Here is a 22,417-nt window from a genome sequence, read left to right as displayed (position 1 = left end):
GTATTTTATAAATTCTGGATAGAAGTTCCTTATCTGATATGTTATTATCGAATACTTTTCCCCAGTCAGTGGCCTCCCTTTTTACTCTGTTGGAGAAGTTTTTGGATGTGCATAGGGATTTGATTCTTAGAAGGTCCCATTCGTCTGTTTTATCTTCTCCTGGTTGTAGGTTTTTCAGGATACTTGGAAGACTGTTTATGTTGTGGATTAGGACCAATAGAGTTCTTCCAAGCTTTTCTGTAATGAAGTTTATAGTCCTTTGTTTTAGTCCTAGATCCATGATCCACCTTGAGTTGGTTTTTGTATTTGGAATGAGGTGTGGATCTTGCTTGAGTCTTTTGGAGATACTTTTCTAATTTTGCCAACACCGTTTGTTAAAAAGGCTGCCATTTCCCCACTTAACTGATTCATCTCCTTGTCAAAAATCAGTTAACCATAGATAGGTGGGCTGATTTCAGGGTTCTCAGTTTCATTCCATTTATCTATGTGTCTGTCACTGTACTATTACTATTCTGTCTTAACCACTACGGCAGTGTAGTAGGAATTGAAATCAGGGCTTGAGATACCGCCTACTTTTCTTCTGTTTTTAAGGAATACTTTGCTTATTCGGGGCTTCCATTCCAAATGAAACTGGAGATTGTCTTTTCCATCTCATTGAAGAATGGGATGACCTTTGGTTTTATGATACTCTGTATAAATGAAGTTAACGATAAAATCTGAAATGAAAACACGAGTAATTGGTGCATTAGAAAGTCAGTTAATAAGATTTAGAATTTAAAAGTGAGCCTTTTCAACAGTAGATACATACAGAAACCAAACATGGTTAGAAATGAAGATCCAAGTTTTAAGAGCGCTCATTCAACCATACACTTTTGTAAAAGGCATGTATTAAAGACTGCACTAAATAGAAGGAATCATAGTTGGGATTTCAGTTGAAAACTTTTGGAAGTTATTTATGCTCATACGCTGTTTCTCATTTTCTTAATCTATTTTATTTATATAAGCATAATAGAATATATATACATTTTTTGTTAGAGAATTTTTAACTTCCTTTCTGTTGCAGTTAATGATAATACATTTCTCCATCACAGTAACAGTTGTTAAGTTTCGCAGATACAGATTTGCATATTTGTCAAGATTTCAATAAATTTATTTTGATTACCCTTCCAGATAATAATTGTGCAGTTTGGTGGGAAACCGTTTAGTTGTTCAGAACTTTCAATAGAACAGTGGCTATGGTCAATATTCCTCGGAATGGGAACGTTACTCTGGGGCCAGGTAAGAATTTCCTTATTTATTTAAACCTTGTATGATTTTTTTTTTTTAATTTCTTTCTTAATCACTTTGCTTTTTCGACTTTAAATAGTTACTAAGAGAAACAATTTAGGCATTTTTTTTAAATATAATATTGTAGTATGATAGAATGATTATATATCTTCCTCTGAGTATGTCTGTACATATAAAAAAACTATATTAGTCATTTTTAACTTGGATTTTTTTTTTTATAACTTGTTTTAAATTTCTTAAAGGTGATTTGTTTCCAACTGGTAAGGATGGTAATATCTTTGGGAGTTTTAGCATTGATCTGTTTTTTATTTTGGAGATAATTTGTTTCTTAAAAATGTATAATTATTTTGTATATGGGATTTTTCATATTTGTGTTGTATAATCCAAAATGTAACATAGGAAAAAAGTCTTGAAATTTACTAGTAGAATGCTTTATCTAAAATAAATAATGATAATTGGTGGGGGGGGGGGTGAGCCATAAGTGGCTTTATAGGTATTTCAAATTAAGTTACTCAGAGTGAGAGTGTGTGTATTTAGAAGAATGTCTATGGTCGGGGGTTTTGCGCCCCCCCCCCAAAGTAATATATGCCATCTTTACCGTAGGTAACTGATTTACCAATGAATGCCATTTCTTTTTTAAATATAAAATGATGATAACATAGTTTATTACAAGCCATTACTGTAAAACTAGGTGATAGAAAACCTCTAACATTTCATTAAGTTAACATATAATTACTGCTTTTAACTTGTGTAAATATATTTATCATTTTATAAGTCAGTCAAACCAAACATTCAGATTTTACTTAAACTTAACTCTGTTTTTATATACCTTGTCATCTTATTTTCTTTATTGTATTTCTAGGTTTTGAGAGTTCTCCTCCTTATAATTTAAAAATCTTGTTTTAAGTATGATTCATGTCTGAATTACCTTTCTTTTTTGGCTATTATATTAATTATAAAGTTCCCTGATGGATAGACAACCTCTCAAAATACTTTCCTAGCTTTAGGAAGAGGACATCCCCTGTTGATAAAGCAGACACATTGGTTTCCATTACTCTATTTGATTGATACGTCTTGATTTTTAAGCCTGTTGCATTCCATGTCACTCTTAGGCTTCTTAGATGGACTACAAGTTCTCTTAAGCAATTCTGTATGTGCCAGAATGCTTGTTTCCTCCTATTAAGCCCCACTCCCTTACGGAAAGGCTGTACACACTTACAGACTAATTAATACACATTTATTGGTGTTTTGTATTTGAGGAACGTGAGATCCTATTTGCTGTCATCACTTACTTTGAATACAATTTTAAATGGTTCCATTTTATAAGTTCTTTTAACAAAGCTGTTTTCTGTTTAACTTTGGAGATTTTCTTGAATATTGGCATGTTTTTCTGATAAACACATACAGCGTTAATATAAACGTCTTTTGCATCAAATGAGAATTTCCTTTACTATGCATTTTCTTTTAAATAGAATTAGTAATAGCAAATTATTATTAATAATAGTAAATTATAAAAGTACTATTGTGTGTTACTGTCCTGTGTATCTTAATTAGTATTTGAAAAATAAAATCAGTTAAATTTCCATTTAGGGAAACATTTTACCCCTCAAACTTAAATCATTTGTTGTATAGCTATCAGAAGATTATCCCTTTTTTCTGGGAAAGAATGACTGATGGACTGCATCTCAGTACTTCATTGGTAAAGAGAGTTGTATACACTTGCAACTTTTAATACGTTTTGTGTTAAATTTGATCAGTTTAGTTGTACTTGATAGAATCTGTTTCTAAGTTTTTCCCCCTGTGTTGTAGCTTATTTCAACAATTCCAACTAGTCGATTAAAATTCCTAAAAGAAGCTGGTCATGGAACACAAAAGGAAGAAATACCTGAGGAAGAATTAGCAGAGGATGTTGAGGAGATTGATCATGCTGAAAGGGAGTTGCGGCGTGGCCAGATCTTGTGGTTTAGAGGTCTGAACAGAATCCAAACACAGGTATGGGCCTGGTAGATAGGTAGGAGAGATGATGGGAGCCAAGGGCTTTTTGACCTGGGGAGGAGATTTGAGTGTGCTCCTGAACTTCTTTTCTAGCTTTCCCAACCCACAAAACTTAAGTATTTGAAAATTAATACTGGTGACTGGAATCAGCGAAAGCTTTAATGCTCATGAAAGAATGTGTCTATATTCCTCTAAGCTCCTTTTCCCCCCTGTTCATCTCAAAATGCTCCTCTTGCTCTGTAAAAAGTGCCTTTTTTTTCTTTACTTTTTATATGTTAATAGTTGGAATGGTCCTTTCTCTTGTTCTCTCTCTCTCTCTTGCTGAGCAAGCTGTCACAATCTCTGATTCCTTGCAGATGGATGTAGTGAATGCTTTCCAGAGTGGAAGTTCCATTCAGGGGGCTCTAAGGCGGCAACCCTCCATCGCCAGCCAGCATCATGATGTAACAAATATTTCTACCCCTACACATGTAGTGTTTTCCTCTTCTACTGCTTCTACTACTGTGGGGTGTGAGTGTGTGTTCCTAAGTGCATGAAATTAACATTTCCTACTTCACACACCTAACGTTTCTCATTTTCTCCTTAATGTTTAAATTCATTGTTCAGGCTTTTCATAAAGCTTTCTTTTTGTAAAGTGGATTGAAACTTCAAAGTGTTGTCCTTATTGTTTTATTTTTTAGAGGGCTAGAGAACAGATGGAACAATTTTACAACCAAAGATTAAATAAGAATTCAGTGAGCTTGTCTCTGTGCTAATTTACAGTTATGGGGAAAAAATTGAGCTTAGAATTTGTGAAACTACTATAAATTTTTGAGTATATGCCTTTATACTGCATGGTTCCCAGAAGCATGTGATTTGAAACTGATCTTACGGAATTAGGAAATTATCCTTTTTTAAGCTAAAAATTTGGTATTTTGACTTTTTATCTCTCAGTTTAGAATAAGTTTATAGTTAAAATAGCTAGTTGCTTGCTTTCTTAGCTTGAATTTTGTTTGCTTTGCTTGGAATTTTTTGTCATTAAGAAGGAGGTCTCTGTATAAACTTAAAACTTCACTTGTATTTATGGTATATTTTGGTGGGTTTTTTTGTATAATATTTTTAAATCACATGGTAGATAAAAAAAGCATTGCTAAAATTTTCTAAAAAATGGAAATCTACCATTGATTAATTATAGAACCATTACATGTCTATTGTCTATAAATGTCATCAGTTGATTAGAATAACAAACTTTGTTTCATGTATTCTGAAAATGACTGGATCTTCTAAAGCATTATCATTTGTGTTTTCCTCACTCTGGATAATCTTTTTATTTCATGATGAATTCTTTTTTTATTATTAATTTTAATGAAAGTTTACAGAGACTTAGGGTTTCCATTCATTCATTGTTACACTTTTCTCCCTGCCCACCGCTTCCCCCTCAATGAATTCTTTTCTTTTGAGGAAAGTAAAGACAGAAACTCACTCCTGTCTCAACCTGAGAAATCTGCTGTAGCTCATAAGGTTAACCTTGTCAATATAAAGGTAAAGACCTACTTTTTCCATATTACGTCTCTAGCCAGTTAACAACTAGAAGAACCTTGAGAAACTATAGAGGATGAATTGAGTGAGAAAAATAGTATTTTAAAGTAGACCATTTCCTCAAATATCTGTTTACTGTATGTGTTAGCCACTTCCAAAATCCTTTACAGAAGTCAGAAGAGGTCCTATGTAACAAAAAATACTGCCTTTTATTTTGGCAGTTTTCAGAAGGTTTCATAGTTTTCAAAAGACTCGTTGATTTTGTTGATATTTTTAGCAACATTATCAATCAAAGAAAACTATCCTCATTTTATAGATATAGAAACTGGCTTGCCTGTAGTTATATAGCTAATAAGCAGAAGCAGCACGATTCAAGAAAAAACAAGTGCTCTCAGGTCTTTCCTATGACAGGAGGCATGAAGATGTACATTTAGAAGCATGTGCATGTGAGATTTTTTTTTCTAACATTAATATTGTAGCACCTGCCTGAAAGAGATAATGACTATAGATTGCTTGAACTTAGGCTTAGTGCAGCAGTATGTCAGTTCTTTCCATCTCTCCCTGGATTTGAATTTTACATGCTCTGATTTTTTGCTTGCTGTAAGTGAAGAGAACTTGAAGTGCTTGCTGCAAAATATCAAAGATTGCAATCTTCAGTATAGATTGCATTTCAGCATCAATTAAACAAAAATTCCAACCACTGGACCAATAGGTAACATCATAATAGATGGAGAAAAGGTTGAGACTACCAACGATGTCATCTTATTTGGATACATAATCAGCAATCTTGGTACCAGCAGTCAGGAGATAGAATTGGACTGCTAAAGGCTGCAGTCATAGACCCCCAGACCTCCAAATTATTAAGGAGCAGTAATGTGAGTTTGACTACTAAGGTGCACCTGATTGAGGCTATGGTCTTTTCTGTCTCTTGCTATGCTGTTGAGAGCTGGACAATGGCTAAGAATGACAGTTGATGGCTTTGAGCTATGGTGTTGGAGATGCATACTGAATATCTCATGAACTGCCCAAAGAGCGAACATACATGTCTTGGAAAACATGCCAACAGAGTGCTTCTTGGAGGCAAAAATGATAAAGCTTAATCTCATTTTCACATATTTTGGAAATGCTGCTAGGAGAGCGTTGGTATTCTTTGAAGAGGGTCATCATGCTTGAGAGGTGGAATGACAGCAAAAGAAAGGAAGACCTTCGACCAGGTGTATTAACACCGTGACTGTAGCAATGGGCCCAAGAGTGTCAGAGATAATAAGGACGGCACTAGATGGTCGTGGTTTTGACTGTTCATAGGGTTGCCATGAGGTGTACTCAATTTAAAGGCACCTAATAACAACTGTGATTTTTTTAGGGCTTCATGTCTTTCTGTTGATATTTCTTAAATAACAAGACTATGTATCTTCATTTACTTTCCACAAACATTTATGAACAATTTACCATTACTCTAAGGTTGTTCAGTAGCCTGAAGTCTAGTGAGGGAAACAAACAGGTATACCTGGACTTTTCTATAAACCTGCCCTGGGAAAGTACTCCGAGGCTGGCCCTTGCTGGAATTTGCCAGTTGAGAAAAGTGGGAGAATGCACTGCAGGCCTCAGTAAACTCTGAGGGATTAATGAGTGTAGATTGATGGTAAAAGTAGTGTGCCACATGAAGAAGGAACCAAGCTAAGATTTTTAAAATCTTTCTGACCTAAAACCTTATTCATTATCTGTGTATAAGTATGTACTTTTTTTTTCCTGAACTTTTTTTTTTTTAACTTTACAATAAGTAAATGGTAGACATCTTGACATTTTATCCCTGTATAGTCAGATTTTGTTCAAAATTGGGAAGGGTGTGTTTCAAGGATGTGTTCTATCTTCATATCTTTTCAGTCTATACACAGAACAGATTATCTGGTAGGCTGGGCTCGATGAGGAGAAATATGGCATCAGAATTGGAGGTAGACTCATCAACAATCTGCTTATGCAGATGACACCACCTTGCTTGCTGAAACTGTGGAGGATGTGAAGCACTTACTGCAGAGGGCCAAGGACTGCAGCCTTCAATGTGGCTTAAAGCACAACATCAAGAAAACAAAGATTCTCAGCACTGGGCCTATTGAAAGCATCATGATAGATGGTAAAGAGATTAAGATTGTTAACAGCTTCAGTTTTCTGGGCTCTACAATCAACACTCTCGGCCCTAGCAGCCAGGAACTTTAAAAGAGAAATTGCATTGGAAAAGTCTGCTGTCAGAGACCTCTCCAAAGTACTGAAGAGTAACAATGTCAGTCTGGACACTAAGGTGCCCCAGATACAGGCCATGGTCTTTGTAGTTACTTGCTATGTATGCATCATAAAGCTGGACAATGACTAGGGATGATAGAAGGAAATTTGATGCCTTTGAGCTGTGGTGCTGGAGAAGAGTATTGAATACACCATGGATTGCTAGTAGAACAAACAAGTTCGTCCTGGAGACAGTAAAGCCAAGCTACTTCTTGAAAGAATGGGTTCTGGAGCTTCATCTGACATGCTTTGGACATGTTGCAAGGCAGGATCATTCCTTAGAGAGGGACATCATGCTTGGGAGGGTGGAGGGACAGGTCAGGAGAGGAAGACTCTTGATGAGATGGATTGATTCAATGACTGGAGTAATAAGGGTAGGTGTGTCAGACAGTAATATTGGCACAGGACAGAGCAAAGTTTAGGGCTGTTGTGCATAGGGTCTCTGAATCACAGGCATAACAACAACTATAAATACAGTTTGCCTTATATAATCATACACTATTTATCACATCCAGGCTATTTAATATTAGTAGTATTCTCTAAAAAACCTATATTCAGATTGTTTTCAGTTATCCTCTCAGTGTCCTTAGAGCTTTTTGACCCAAAAACCAAGAATGAATCACACATGTGTGTGTTGTGTTTAGTGTCTTAACCAGGATTCATTCCAGCCTTTTATTTTTTTTTACAGTGATCTTTTAAAGTATCTCATGAGTTGATGCATGTTTAGTTATCACATGTACACTTTTAATATACTGAGTCTAATTATATTCCTGATTTGTATGTTAAATTGATTACAAACTCTTTGTACACATAAATGCCCAGGATCTATTCTGCACAGTAGAAAAATATCTGAACTGTAGACTATGAGACCAGGGCCATGGCAGATCATGATGCAAAGGTGTGATGACAACCAGTGGCATTTTAGCTTAAGGAGCTAGTCCTTCATTCCTGGGGCTGAAACGTTGAGAATAGCAAGGGAACATTTGTTAGTGTTTCTTCATCAAGGTTGCTTTGTTTACTTCATATTCTTGGTTCTTAGAGCATAAAGGTTATTCAAGAACTGTACAAATATGTGAGGTTGTTATTGTTACACACTGAGTTGGCATGCTTTTATATGGTATATAACATAAAGTATAGAGAGTTTATGAATATTGTTAATATATTTGATGAAAAGCATCCTAAAGTTGAAATATCAGTAATTGGAAGAACTATCTATTTCACCTTTATCAATTACTAGATTTGAAACCACTTAGGAGAGGTCTTTACCTCTCATTTATTATCCATATCTTGACTACTAAAAGTCTCTAGAGAAAAAATGCTTTTATTTTTTATTGTAAATTGCATCATTGTAATATCTATCATCAAATGCTGTTGCTGATTTAACAGCTAGTTAAATTTGCTAGTAAGACAAATAGAGAAAGATTGGTCTTGTAGAGCGTGGCTGTCTTCCTTTAGTTGGACCAGGTTGGATCCACAGTTTTATTAAGACACACCTATTTGTTTAAACATTGTATGTGTATTTTTTCATTGCAAACTAAGTCAAGTAGTTGTTACAGAGACTGTAATATAAGTCTGAAATATTTACTATCTGGTCCTTTACAGGAAAAAAAAAATTGCCAAAAAGTATTTACATATTCCAGATAATTCAAACATTTAATTACATAAGTGGTCTCATTTTGAAAAGGTTCATAGACAAATAAATACCTGGCTTTGGAAAATAAGCTATAATTTTCTTTGTAGTTTCAAAGAATCTTTTGCATTACCATTGCAATTCTTTTAACATACCATAGTAAATAAAAGTAATGATTTTTACCACGGTGTCTGCTTCAGTCACATTTAATAAAATGAAACTTACACTAAAAAAAAAAAAAAAAAGTAGTAATGACATAAATGTTCAGAAGTCAGCAGTCTCTTACATAAATTGAATACTGAGCTGCTAACCAAAAGTTACAGTTTGAATCTCCCAGCTGCTCTGCAGGAAGAAGCTACCCAGTCTCCTTTCATAAAGATTGATGGCCTTGGAAAGCTGGTCGAGATCACCTTAAGCTGGAATTGACTCAACAGTGATGGGTTTGAAAATTGATGGGTTGTTTTGGGTTGGTTGGTTTGTTTGTACAAACCAATGGCTAAATAGTATTCTAGGTCTATCTCCTTTTGTACAATATTTTGAGCAAATTGTTATTTTGTTGTAGAAATGAGGATTCTGTTTAGAAAATATTAAGATACATGATAAAGTTTTAATTGGTTTCTTCAAAGTACTTTTTTATTAGAACAATCATTTCAGGATTTTGTTTTCTATCTATTCTTGTATGCTTTTCTCAGATTTACTGGTATGAACTGAGTCAAAATAAAGAAGCTGCCAGAAAATTATCACTCTAGTACAGTTAGCAGCAGTACTGGGAACCTTGACAAATAATCAATAGGTTCATTTTCAGCAACTTTCCATCTCTAGTCAAGTTCTCCCTTTCCTCTTTTTTTGGAATCTTTCTTGAGTTTATATTTTCTTTCATTTCATACTGATCATTGACACCCACAGACTTCTTTTTTTTTTTTTTTTAGGTTTTGGGTTGATTCGGGTTTTAGGGTGTTTTTTTTTTTAACTTTTTAAACTTTGTAGTTGATTGGTTGTAAAGCAAATCAGGAGGCTTGCAAAATATATTGTTGTGAACCATCAAGTAGGAACGGACCCATAGCTGACCCTCTGGTAGGTGTTTAGAAGCTCTCAACTTGGGAGGAGATTGCCCCTCTTCCTCCCGCAGAGTAGCTGGTGGATTTGAAAAGTGTGCCTTCAAGATTTCAGCAGTTTCTTGCCTCTAGGCTGCCAGAGCTCCATGCCTATGCAGAGTATAGGCATAAATAAAATGTGAGCTATAAAAGATTGCAATCAAATGTATAATTATAATGGGATATTTAGCAAGCATTGTTTATATACTAAATGGATCCATGGTGTATAACAACAAAAGAACAAGAACAGTAATAGAAACAGAAATGTGCTTGCTGCTACTAGTCTTATCAATTTAAGGAATTAAAACATAAATTATAAAATAAACATTGCTGTTGAGTCAGAACCAACTAATAGCTAACTCCAGCAGGCTTTCGGTAAGGTATAAATCACACTGGATAAAATTTCTCATCTTTCTATACCGTCAGTGTGTCTTGTTGAGGATATTCCTGTTTCTCTAACCCTTTATGTTTCCCAGCATTTCTTTTTTCCAAGGCCTGGCTAGGTGAACATCAACTCAGGAAGAACTCGCCATTAGGCATGTGCATCTGACTCATAGCTTTTGTCCATCTAGTCTCTGAGGCTGTAAATCTTTTCTTACTCAGAGTCACTGATGGGTTCAAACCCAGAGACATACATAGCCTTTTGCTTAGTTGGTGTTATGTGTTGTCGAGTTGGAACCAACCCACAGCTAACAACTCCAGCAGGTTTTTAGAGGCAGTATATCACACAGGAGGAATTGTCCAGTTTTCTCTTGTGGAGCAGCTGGTGGATTTGAATAATGATCCTTCCAGAATGCTCTTTGGAGTCAAGGATTCTGAAGCTTTGTCTGACATACTTTGGGCATGTTGCAAGCAGGGACTGGTCCTTAGAGAGGGACATCATGCTTGGCAGAGTGGAGGGGCGGCGCAGGAGAGGAAGACCCTCGATCGAAGGATGGATCAATTCTCTTATTGGCGTGGTGGAAATGAGTGTGTCGGAGGGAGCGACATTGGCACAGGCGACAACGGCGTTCAGGGCTCTTGTACATAGGGTCGCTATTAGTTGCAAGCGACTCAATGACACATAACAACAACATGTTGATAGCGCAGCTCCTTGCCACTAGGACTACCTCTGTGGTAAATCAGGAAAGACATCTTTTTGAGTAGAAATTAGTTTAAACCCTTTCTTAATCTTTCTAATAATATATTCAAATAGCCGTTTATGTAAATTTATTACTAATTGTCTTATGAGACAATTTTTGTGACCACTTTACCCCACTTTAGTGTCAAAGTGTTGGTTACTTCTCATCATAAGTAAATACTGTCTTCACTATTAAATGGAATTTATTCAAATCAAAGCAAGAGTAAACATTACTTAATTTCTATATATTAAGAGCTCAACTATGAATCTTTAAAAGTTTTCATGGCATTGACTTAATTGAGACCTATTGAGATGGATTATTGACACTGCCTACAACAATGGATTTGAGCAGAGCAGAGATTGTGAGGATGACACAAGATCAGCGGGGTTTTGTTCTGTTGTACTAGTGTGACTGTGAATCGGTGCCAACTTGGTGGCACCTAATCATCACCTCAGTGTGTACAGTAAGATTTGTTTCATAGTTACTAGTTTTCATTCATGAAGCAAACTTCTAAGAAGGAAAGCCGTGGGAATTGTTGAGCTGTATGTTTAAGGTGGGAAATACTATGTGTCTTTTCCTTGAAAATTTTTTTGTAGAAGAATCACGGTGTTTTGTCTTTATTCAGTCTTTTTAGTGAATGTACTTTGTATATATAGTATGTGTATATATTTATTTAAGTTTTAATCTATTACAGAGAAAAACACTTATAGACAAATGGCATATACTCAAATATTTATAGCTGTTTAATGGCATTTTATAGTTATTTATTTGAACCTTGTTTTTATTTTTATTTTTTTTAATTAAGGGTATAGTGTGGTAGATGTCAGTTCATTGTGGCATTCAGCTTTTATCTGCTTGGCTTTTTCATAGTTGGTGACACTCCCCTCCCCCAATTCCTAGCATGATAAATAGTACCCCTTTGTGCTTGACTTTGTTTAACTTACTTGAATTGTTTTCAATGATTTTTTTTTTAAATTTTGTTTTAAGTCAACTAAGCTTGTGTATGTTTAAGTTTTCTGTTTGTGTTTTGATTTTATTTTCATAGGGGGAACAAACCTATAAAATGGCTATTAAATTTTTAGTTAGTAACAATGAGGTTTTTCTTAGTATTTGAAATCTATACCTCTTAATTCTTAGAGTATGTGGTCTTGTTGTTCTGTAGTGTCCTACTAAAATATTCATTTTTTTACAGTGTATTGCAAGTTCCACTGCATTACATGCAAATATGATTCACTCATACCTAGCTGTTTGTGGATTCAAACTCATAAATGAACCATTTTTAAGTATGTTTAATAATGTACTGACATCTTTTTATGTTTTCTGCTGTTTACAGATTCGAGTGGTGAATGCATTTCGTAGTTCTTTATATGAAGGGTTAGAAAAACCGGAATCAAGAAGTTCGATTCACAACTTTATGTCACATCCTGAGTTTAGGATAGAAGATTCAGAGCCTCATATCCCCCTTATTGATGACACTGATGCTGAAGATGATGCTCCTACAAAACGTAACCCCAGTCCTCCACCCTCTCCCAACAAAAATAACAATGCTGTTGACAGCGGAATTCACCTTACAATAGAATTGAACAAGTCTGCTACCTCTTCATCCCCAGGAAGCCCACTACATAGTTTGGAAACATCACTCTGATTGTAAGCCGAATGTTAACACACTAGCTGCATTGTAAAGAAACAAATTGAAACTGGGTCTTTTCACATATTGTGACAGACAAGATATTATTCTTGTCTCTGGACTTCAAAAGAAGACACACTTGTACGAATGTAGATTTATTTTTTTAAAAAAAAAGCAAAGCTTTCTGCCAGACCGAGGGTGCTTTTTGGGGGGTGGGAGAAATGAACTGACCGATAAAACAGTAACTCAGCTTAAGTGACCTGTGGATCATCGGTAGTACCTGAGAATGGTCCTGAACAGTGTATTCGCAGCGCTTTCGTTTTTCTCAGTCCTTGGTGGGAGTGAGGGAGGAATAAACTGGGCAAAGCAAAAGAGCCCTGGATCATTGAATTGATAACTTTAATTTCTGCTGTTGGCTGTTAATAATTTGGATTATTTATGTTTATAAATGATACAGATCTGTTTACAAGGTTTGTAGATACTTTTTTTTGTTCCTGTTCATAGATGGGAAGCTTCCTTATAACTGATGCAGAGAAAAATTAGTCCTTCAAATACTGCTGTATTTTCAAGAAAAATGTGGGGGGAGGGGGTGTTTCTATTGAAACTGTACTAAATTTTTGCCTACAATTTACCTTGTTAAATATTGTAGATAAATTGCTAATACTAATAGCCAAATAGATAACACTAATGCTTTGTTTAAAAAAAAACAAAACAAAACAAAAAACATGAGCAGTGGTGTTCTAATGAAGTTATGGCATCTGTCCTAATTAGTTTCTTAAATACATTTACTACTTAATGGTTTTGAAACAACTGTTTAATTTTTAAAAATTTTGAAAAAACTTGCTAATAACTTTTGTTCAGAATTTAGTAGATTGTTTAATGCAGGACATCAACTACATAATGAAAGATGCTTGAAATGCTTTTGTTATTTCAGGCAAATCAAATTAAATCAAACTATCAAACTACAAGAGAACCTTAGTCCTTTTTGTTTTGTCTAAGTATGTTAGTTCAGTGATGTCTTGGTGAACTGTGAGTGAACTGTGTTGATTTTTTTTCTAATAAATCTTTAGGAACCTTCTTACAGCATGAGGGCTGTTGGCATTTTGAAAAAGGTTAATAAGTAGAAGCACATATGTTTTCCTTTTGTTTTTGAAACTTGTTTGTAAAAAAATAAATATGCCCTTTTATTAAATAAATACACAGCAATGTTTTTTTTTAAAAGAAATTTCAGCTTCTCTACTCAATTCTGCATATATGGTACACCAGTCTTTTCTCTTTAGCCATGATTGGGCTAGATTTCAAGATGGTAACAGCCCTATGACGTACTAGTTTAATTACTTGGTAGAAATCTAATAGAATCCTAATAAGAAAATTACTGAAATTTCACCAGTTGAGATGCTCTGTATAGATTTAGTTTTGTCTAAAATAGTCTCACAGTTTTAAAAGATAATAATAATGACCACCATTGTACTGATATTTTTTTTTTTTATTCTTATGTGGCCAAATAGCAGATTAGGTAAAATAAGAGTATGTGAAAAGGTAGGGGGGGATAAAAATGTATTTTGATTTAAAGATCAATCATATACTGGAATATCCATCACTAAGCCAGTTGGAATCTCTAGCTTTTTATTTCTTGTATCTCCCTTACTTTTCTTCTATCTTTATCCTTTTAGAACTGGCATTGTTTTAGGGGCCCAGGTTTCGCCAGGTAATATCCTCAGGCTGACATAAAGTTTACGAGGACTACTACATCTGCAAGTGCTGACCCAGCAAAGAAACATTTAGTTGATGGTGCTTGATATTTTTGGTGGGTGGGGGAAAATATTTTCTCCAACAATCCTTTGCAGTAATCTTCTGCAAGTCTTAGAAACACATTGGCTCTGTCAGCATTTGTAACTGTACATTTATTCATCAGGTAATTATAGCAAATCATACTGTAAAAAGAGGTAGCATGATATGCTGAAAAGCATACTAGGCTAGGAATCAAGACCTGGTTTCTAGTCCTGGTTTTGCCATTAACTTGCTGCATGACCTTGGGAAAATCATTTACCCTTTATGAGGGTGGTGAACTATCTTGAAAAACCCTTTCAACTCTAAAAATTGACCCTATCAACTGGAGAGCCTACATGGCATAGGGAATAGAGAAAAGGGAAATGTTTAAGTTTTACTTTTTATTTTGGTTATGCTTAAATATGAATGTAATTACCAAAAGATTTAGAAGTGCATGTGCTTTGGAGGATTTGTATTGAGCTTTTACAGTATTCATTTTTCAATTCAAGGCAATGGCTTTTTACACCAACTCTAATCCATAAACGGGTCTTAGGACATCCATGAAGTAGTCGCAAGACATGCTTATTATGTATTTCTCTCTTTGAGACACTGTAATTTCTACCAGAAATTTCCAGAGCATTATGTAAGTAGAAAAAAATGCAAGCAAGCTGTTAAAAGATCTTGGATCAGCATCTGTAACTCAATCACTTTTTCTCTTTTATCCTCTAACCAAAAATTGTTTAATTTTGCATCCCAAATGTTTTTAATCTTTGTATATTTTTTAAAAATCCTTTTCTCCTCATCATTGCCTTTTTTGTGGTTGTAAATAGACTTACTTGCACTTTGAAGATGAGTTACTCCTTGTCATCTTACAAATATGTGATATGGTAATTTTCATAACAGATGTCAGTTTTGAACCAAGAAATGGTGATTTGTTTATAAGAAAAAAAAAACGGCTTCATTTCTGTGAAACTGCTCTTTGAAAATTTCTTTTTACACGTGTAAGCCAACTGAGATACCGTGATGGTGTTGATTTCTTTAAATGATGCTTACCATCTATTTTAGCCACTGAGCCTTTTATTATTTGTCTATTTGTAAAGTTTATTTGTCTTAACTCATTTAATAAATATACTGTTTATCTGTTTCTGAATGGGGACTGAACTTTTTGAATATTAGCATTAATTTGAACATCATATCTTGAAATTATTTTTTTAAATGAAATTTGAGAAATGGAACTATAATGTACTTGAAATGTAATGGTTGTATTACAGTGAATCAGTGTTCTGATATGCATGATCTTGCCTCTAAAATTCAAGTAGATGCATTGTCTCTACGGCCCTCCCCACCATCCTTAGCCTTTGTAGCAAAATGGGTTATTTCTGTAGCCAGTGGGAGTATATAATGTTTTGGTTTTAGGATAGATTAATATTTCATTAGTATTTCCTAAACCCTTATTTTCTCTTAAAGTAAATCAAACATGTCAGTAACAGTTATCTAAACTCTGGTGCCATAGTGAGTTTGATGCTGACCATAAGGTAGGCAGTTCAGTCCACCAACTGCTTGTAGGGAAAAAGATGAGGAAGTCCGCTTCTCTTAACATTTACAGCCTTTGAAACGTGAGAGAGGGTCACCATGAGTCGAGTCCATTTAACAGCATGGTTTTGGTTTTATTTGAAAATTACTAATTCTGTCCTTGTTGCTCGGTGTTGAGTGAGCTACAGTTGATAGAAACCCTTTGTACAACAGAACCCAGTACTATCCAGTACTGGGCCACCTTCACAGGTGCTTCTGCTTTTTAATAAAAACAATTACTAATACACTTTGTAAATACTTGAGCCATATTTCTCTGTTAGGATAAATTCTTGATTATATTTGTCTCTACGACTGGAAAGGTATTTTTTGTTTGGTCAAATGGAGTTTTATATATGAATTATGTGTTAGGATGGAGTTTTTAATTAAGTGCTCTCTGTAAAAGTAAAAGAAGGAGCTCGCTAAGTGTTTTATTTGGTCTTTTCCCTTTACCTTTTCTTTAAAAGGATTCTGATCATACTGAAGCTGCCTTTTTTTTATATAGTCTCAGCCATTCTTAAGATGGTATGCCCAAACTCAAAAGCATAATTTATATTTTTAAATTAATTTTTTCTTCTTGTAGACTAAAAAAAGAACATTTTTTACAGGAAAAAAAATACCTTACAAAAATAATCCTTGAAAAATGGTTTACCTTTCTGTTAGAGTGAGTATTATTTAAAAAATAACCAGTGTTTCATGCAGTAAGGGAATTATGTTTCCATACTAATTTCAGTCCTAGATGTCAAAAAGAAATTGCTTTTATGAAAAAGTAATTTCTTTTTCAACAGAGTAGCCTCTTAAATTCTTCGTTGAGGGTTTACTTTTATGCCTTTCATCCTCAGAATAGTTTAACATTTTCTCTTAATAAAATACTTATAAATGAATATATTAAATGTAAAAGTACCAGTACAAGTAGATCCTGACACAAGGTCTTGATGTTTGTCTGCATAAAATTGTACTCTCTAGGATTTTCAGTGGCTGATTGTTTTTTGGTAGTAAGTTGCTAAGCCATTCTTCCAAGGCATTTCTGAGTGAATTCAAATTGCCAGCCTATCAGCCCCAAACATTCATACTAAATGTAGCAAAGTCAAATAGGTATTCTCTGAGTTAAAGATACGATTCTGAGCAGTGTAATATTATATTATTGTTGTGTTCTGTGGATTCGTAGCAGGTTTTCAGAGGTAGTAAGTCACGTGGGAGGATTGCCCATCTGTCTTCAACCAGGAGCTGATGTATTTGACTCATGGGACTTTGGATTGGCAGTCCAGTTTCTTACCCACTAGGCTACCAGAAGAGGTATCTAAGGTAATATTAATGACTCTAAAGTAGGAAATTGAAAACTAAAACTCAGGACACATGTGTTCCTAAGTCACTAGAACAACTTTCTTAATCAGCACTTAAGTCCTAGAAAAGCTAGTTTCCAAATCATTAACACGCAAGTCCAGTGCAAGAAGTCCCTTAAAGTCTCTTCATTGAAATCAAGGTTACAAAGACCACATTTTCTCCAGATCACTTTCTAGATCATTTTCTTGAACTTGTTGGATGCTGTCAAGTCAGTTTCAACCCGTAGCAACCTTATGAACAGCAGATCCGTCCCCTGCTCTGTCCTGTACTTGAGCCCATTATTACAGTCACTGTGTCAGTCCATCCAGAAGAGGGTCTTGCTCTTTTTTTGCAAGGCTGATGTCTTTTTCTAACAACTGGCTGCTCCTAACAACCCAAAATAGGTGAGATATTTCACTGTCTTTGCCCTTCAGGAGCAGCTTGAGCTGCACTTTGCCGAAGACATATTTTGTTTAGGTCATAGGATATTCATTACTCTGCTTCAACACCACAACTCAAAGGCATCGATTCTTCTATCATCCCCATGTATTGCCCAACTTGCAGATGCAGAGAAGTAATTGTAAAGACTATGGATTAGATCCAGGTGCACCTTAGTCTTTAAACTGACATCATTAATGGTCCTTAGAACTTTGGAGAGGTACCTGACATTTTCCCAATGTTGTACTTCTTGTTGCTGGTTCCAAGTATGATACTGTCCTTAGTCATCCACTGAAAGGATGATTTTTACAACTTAATTTTTGTGGAGTATTTGTTAAATGCTGTGCACTTCATAGAGAGCATTAGTGACTTAGTTGTAAGGAGACGCAGCCTTTTCAGATCCCCCAGCCACCTCTGCAAGAGAACAATGGGACAGTCTCCTCCCTTCCTCACATAACAATGTGCACTAGGATTTTGTAAAAAGTAACTTTGCACATAGTTACACTTCCTATTACCTTTTTTTTTTTTACAAGTCAGGAAACAGGTTTAGAAAGTTTTAATTGCCTTGTTTTGGGTCACATGGTTTGGTGATAGAGTGGAGTTTCACATTTACAATAGACCCTTGGTAGAGGATACACTCATAGTCTGTACTACTACTTCACTGCGCTTTGGTAACTTCAGTCGGATCTCCGGTACCTACCAATCTGTGTAGCCTATCCATGTTCCCTTGTTCTTGCTCTTCTATCAAATGCTCAGACGTGATCTTAGGTGTCACCGTAACCGTCCTGAAGAGAGTAGCTTCAGGAGGCTGAGCGAGGGAAAGAATCACCTCAGTATATACTACAGAGTTTTAAGTTACTTGTTTAGAGATTTTTCATGATCGAATATTTTGAAGTTTGGAATATTTAACTCTCACAGATAACCCATAGATCTTAACAAATCATTTGTGTCCTAACTAATTTGGGGATGAAAAGAACATTATCTCATTAATTTCTTTGTTTATGAAACTGATTTCAAATTTCGGGCACTAAAGTTTAAGCTGTTTACTTAGAGATCCTTTTTAGTTAATGAATTATTTTGTCCTTCAAAAATTCTTATTGCTTTCATATTTAGCCCAATGAACTATTACACATGGTATTTTAAATTAGCAACTTTTACCATGAAATTATGGCCATTATTTCACTACTTTTTGAATACCATTTTAAACTTTGTAAAGAGTTGACCTCCTTTGTAACATGTAAAAATTAAATGCTGATTATTATGAACTTGAAGGCAGCATTAACTTTACTGAAGAGAGAAGTTTTTAAAATACAAGAATGGGACTTGATGGGGGCCTGAGGGTAGAACTTCAATACTTTACCTGGTTTTCTAGACAATTCTGAATTGCACTGCTAACCCCTCCAGCAGTTGAGATCCACCAGCCAGCCGCTCCTGAGGAGAAAGACTTCCTCATTCCAGTAGATTCCCAGCCTCCGAAACCCGATGGAGGATCACTGTGAATCACAACTCAATAGCATTGGGTTTCATTGTTGACAGTATTCTAAAACTTAACCACATGCTTACTCTTTCAGTTAAGTTCATATTCCCTAGGAAAAGTAAATCTAAAATACCTAAAATCAGTCTCTTTATGATTGCATTGATACAGTCAGCATCTGAAGCTGTCAAGGAAGTAGATTTTAACAGTTTTATAACACCAAGTTTTTGGAGGCTTATTTCAGCTTCTAGTAACACTGTCTTGGGATTCCATCACTCTCCCCCCGCCTCAATAATTATCTAACTGCTTTTTTTGTTGTTGTTTGTTAGGTGCCATCAAGACAGATATGACTCACAGTGAACTTATAAACAATAGATCAGAAAATCTTGCCCGATCTTGCACCATCCTCACAGTGTGTGCTGTGCTTAAGGCCATTGTTGCAGTCACTGTGTCAGTCCATTTCCTAGAGGGTCTTCCTCTCCTTTGCTGACACTCTGCTTCTCTTAGTATTCTATTTTCCAGGGACTGAGGTTTCACAATCCTTGCCTCTAAGCAGCACCCTGGTTGTACTTAGTTTGCACTTCCTGATTTATTATTTTAGCAGACAGTGGCATTGTATACCATTGAGTCAAAACCAACTCATAGCTGACCATCCAGCAGGTATTCAGTGGTATATTTATACTCTTCACCAATGCAAAGGCATCAGTTCTTCAGTCATCCTTATTCACTGTTCAGCTTCCACATACAAACAAAATTGAAAATATGGCTTGGGTGAGGTGCACCTTAGTCTTTAAACAAGTATTCTTCCTCTTTAGCACTTTTAAAGAGGACCTTGAAAGAGCAGACTTGTTTTAATGTCTTTTGTATCTCCAGCCTTTCATGTATTCATTTAACGGTCTTAATACGTACCTGTCATTGGAATTAATGGTAGTGGTGGTTTTAAGTTTCTTTTATATTGGTTTGCTTGCAAAGTTCCTATACATTGTGTTTCATACAATCATTTCCATTCATTATGTTTGATAAAATTTTCATTGGACTATGCCTACCATTACCCTGTCTTTTCAGAGTAGTGAGACTGGGTAGGGGGTGAAGGGAGGGGGTAAAGGAAATGAAATTCAGTGTTTACACACATGGGAAAACCAAAGTCTTTCCTTTCTTAGGAATTTATGTTCTAGTGGGTGGGGAAGAGAGATCTTGTTAATGTGATGGAAGCCCTGTCAGGTAAGAACGTTCTAACAGACATGGAGGAGTCAGCTGTTTGGCTCTGTAGACTCTTTCAAACAGAAATTCCAGTAAGTGGTGCTTGGCAAGTTAGAAGAGCAAGGAGGCCAGTGTAGCTGGAGTAAAGTGAAGCAATAGGAAACTAGTAGAAAAGACTTCTAGGTAATCAGACACATTTGACTATAAGCCTTGGCAAGAATTTTGCTGACTAATACAGAGAGATGGTATAAGATTTTGAGAAGGACAATGTTATCTGACCTTTGAAAAGATAATTGATTGCTGTGATGGCTAGGTTGGAAACTAGGAAGCTAATTAAATTAGTATCTGTTTTTCTCAACTGATTTTAGGGGAGCTCCATTAAGGAATCTTCCATGCAGTTCTAATTGAATGGCAGTGGATGTATTTTAGACGAGGTTTTTCTACTTGGTAACTTCCTTGTACAAGTTATCTTTTCTATTTGCTTGACCTTATGCTATTAATGTACCATTCGTAGTTGACACAATGGCGGCAACAACAGCAGTCATCTATGACTTGGTGACCCTATCAACAGAAATTAATTTTGCACTCTTTCCCTATCTCCAGGATGTTCAAGCCCGTTGTTAAAACTGTATCAAGCCATCTTGTTGTGGACCTTCTTCCTTTCCAAGTTGTTGCTGTCTCATGTTGTTATATGCTGTCGAGTCACATGCGACTCATAGCGACCCTATGTACAACAGCCCTAAACCCTGCTCTATCCTGCGCCAATCGCACCATCTCCAGTACACTCATCCCGATTACCCCAGTCACTGAATCCATCTACCTCATAGAGGGTCTTCCCCTCTTGAGCCGTCCCTCCACCTTCCCAAGCATGATGTCTCTCTCCAAGGACCTGTTCCTCACAGTATGTCCAAAATATGTCAGACGAAGCCCCAGAATCCTTGCCTCCAAAGAGCAGCCTGGTTTAACCCTCTCCAGGATGAATCTTTGTTTTCTTGGCAGTCTATGGTACATTCAGTACTGAGCCTGTAGCAGGTTTTCAGAGACAGTAAATCACTGGGAAAGACAATACCCATCTTTCTCCCACAGAGCAACTGATGATTTTGAACCCTATGCCTTTCATAAGCGACCAGTTTTCCCAGGGGCTAGTGTCTCTTAACATCCCCAGTGTATGTGAGGTGAAGTTTCACCATCTGAATCAACTTTTCCATGTTTGGGATTTTACATCGTTTCCACTAGGGTGACAGTAGCCTTTGTTTTTCACTCCAGGTCATTCTACCACATCTCTATTTTTCACTTGTCTTCACCAAAAGTTAAATGTGTTAAAAGCATTCTTTTTCTACTAAGTCTGAGCCTTTTGTAAGTTTCCCTAAGCTTTAATATCAAGAAAAGAAAAATCTTGAGAGCTTGACCAATAGACAACATTGTGATTGATGAAGGAAAGTTGGAATTGTCAATTATCTTACTTGGGTTCATAACAGCTGTGTTAGCAGCGGTCAAGAAATCAAAGGATAGGTTGCATTGGATAAATCTGTCAAAGACCTCTTTAAAGTGCTAAGGAGTGAGGATAGTGGTTTAAAGATTAAGGTGCACCTGACTCAAGCCATAGTATTTTCAGTTGCTATTTAAGCACCTGAAAATTGGATGGTGAATACTGATGACAGAAAATAGAACTGATGCCTTGCATTGTGGTGTTGGTAAAAAGCTTTGAATATCCCATGGACTGCCAAAAGAAAAGCTTCCGTTGAGTAAGTGCAGTCACAGTGCTCCTTAGAAACAAGGGTGGTGAAACTTCACCTTACATACTTTGGGTATGTTGTCAGGCGGGGACAGTCCTTGAAAAGGGATATCAATGCTGGGAAATGTAAAGAGGTAGTGAAAGAGATGACTCCGCTGTAAATGAGATTGATCCGGCGTTGTGACTGTAACAGTAGGTTTGCACATAGAGAAAATAAGTGGTGAGGAGGGTCCCAATAGGTGGTAGTCAGCTTGATGCCATTTACAACAACTTTCACAGACCAGACCTCTTCTGCTCAGGCATTGGCCTGGATTACGTTGCCTCCTCAGTGCCTAAACCTGAACTACCTTCAACTTCAT

The 22,417-nt window shown here is 35.9% G+C and overlaps 1 protein-coding gene across 4 annotated transcripts in view; it reads left to right on the top strand.

Annotated features, from left to right (window-relative positions):
* The window catches only part of ATP2B1 (ATPase, Ca++ transporting, plasma membrane 1), a 73,381-nt gene extending 57,912 nt beyond the window's left edge, over positions 1-15,469 (top strand). For 2 of the 4 annotated variants that reach the window (XM_006889504.1, XM_006889505.1), the window contains 3 exons: positions 1,171-1,278; positions 3,097-3,279; positions 12,256-12,567. In XM_006889504.1, coding sequence (XP_006889566.1) covers positions 1,171-1,278; positions 3,097-3,279; positions 12,256-12,567 — 603 coding nt within the window. Of the gene's footprint in view, positions 1-1,170; positions 1,279-3,096; positions 3,280-3,638; positions 3,793-12,255 lie in introns of all 4 variants that reach the window. The other 2 variants (XM_006889506.1, XM_006889503.1) reach the window with 2 other exon arrangements.
* The last annotated feature ends 6,948 nt before the right edge of the window (positions 15,470-22,417 follow it).

Source organism: Elephantulus edwardii, unplaced genomic scaffold (assembly GCF_000299155.1).
Source record: "Elephantulus edwardii isolate Elephantulus edwardi_28Jun2011 unplaced genomic scaffold, EleEdw1.0 scaffold00078, whole genome shotgun sequence".
NCBI classification, from domain to species: Eukaryota; Metazoa; Chordata; class Mammalia; order Macroscelidea; family Macroscelididae; genus Elephantulus; species Elephantulus edwardii.
The sequence above is the reverse complement of the archived record's forward strand: the minus strand, read 5'-3'. Positions and strand labels throughout refer to the sequence as shown.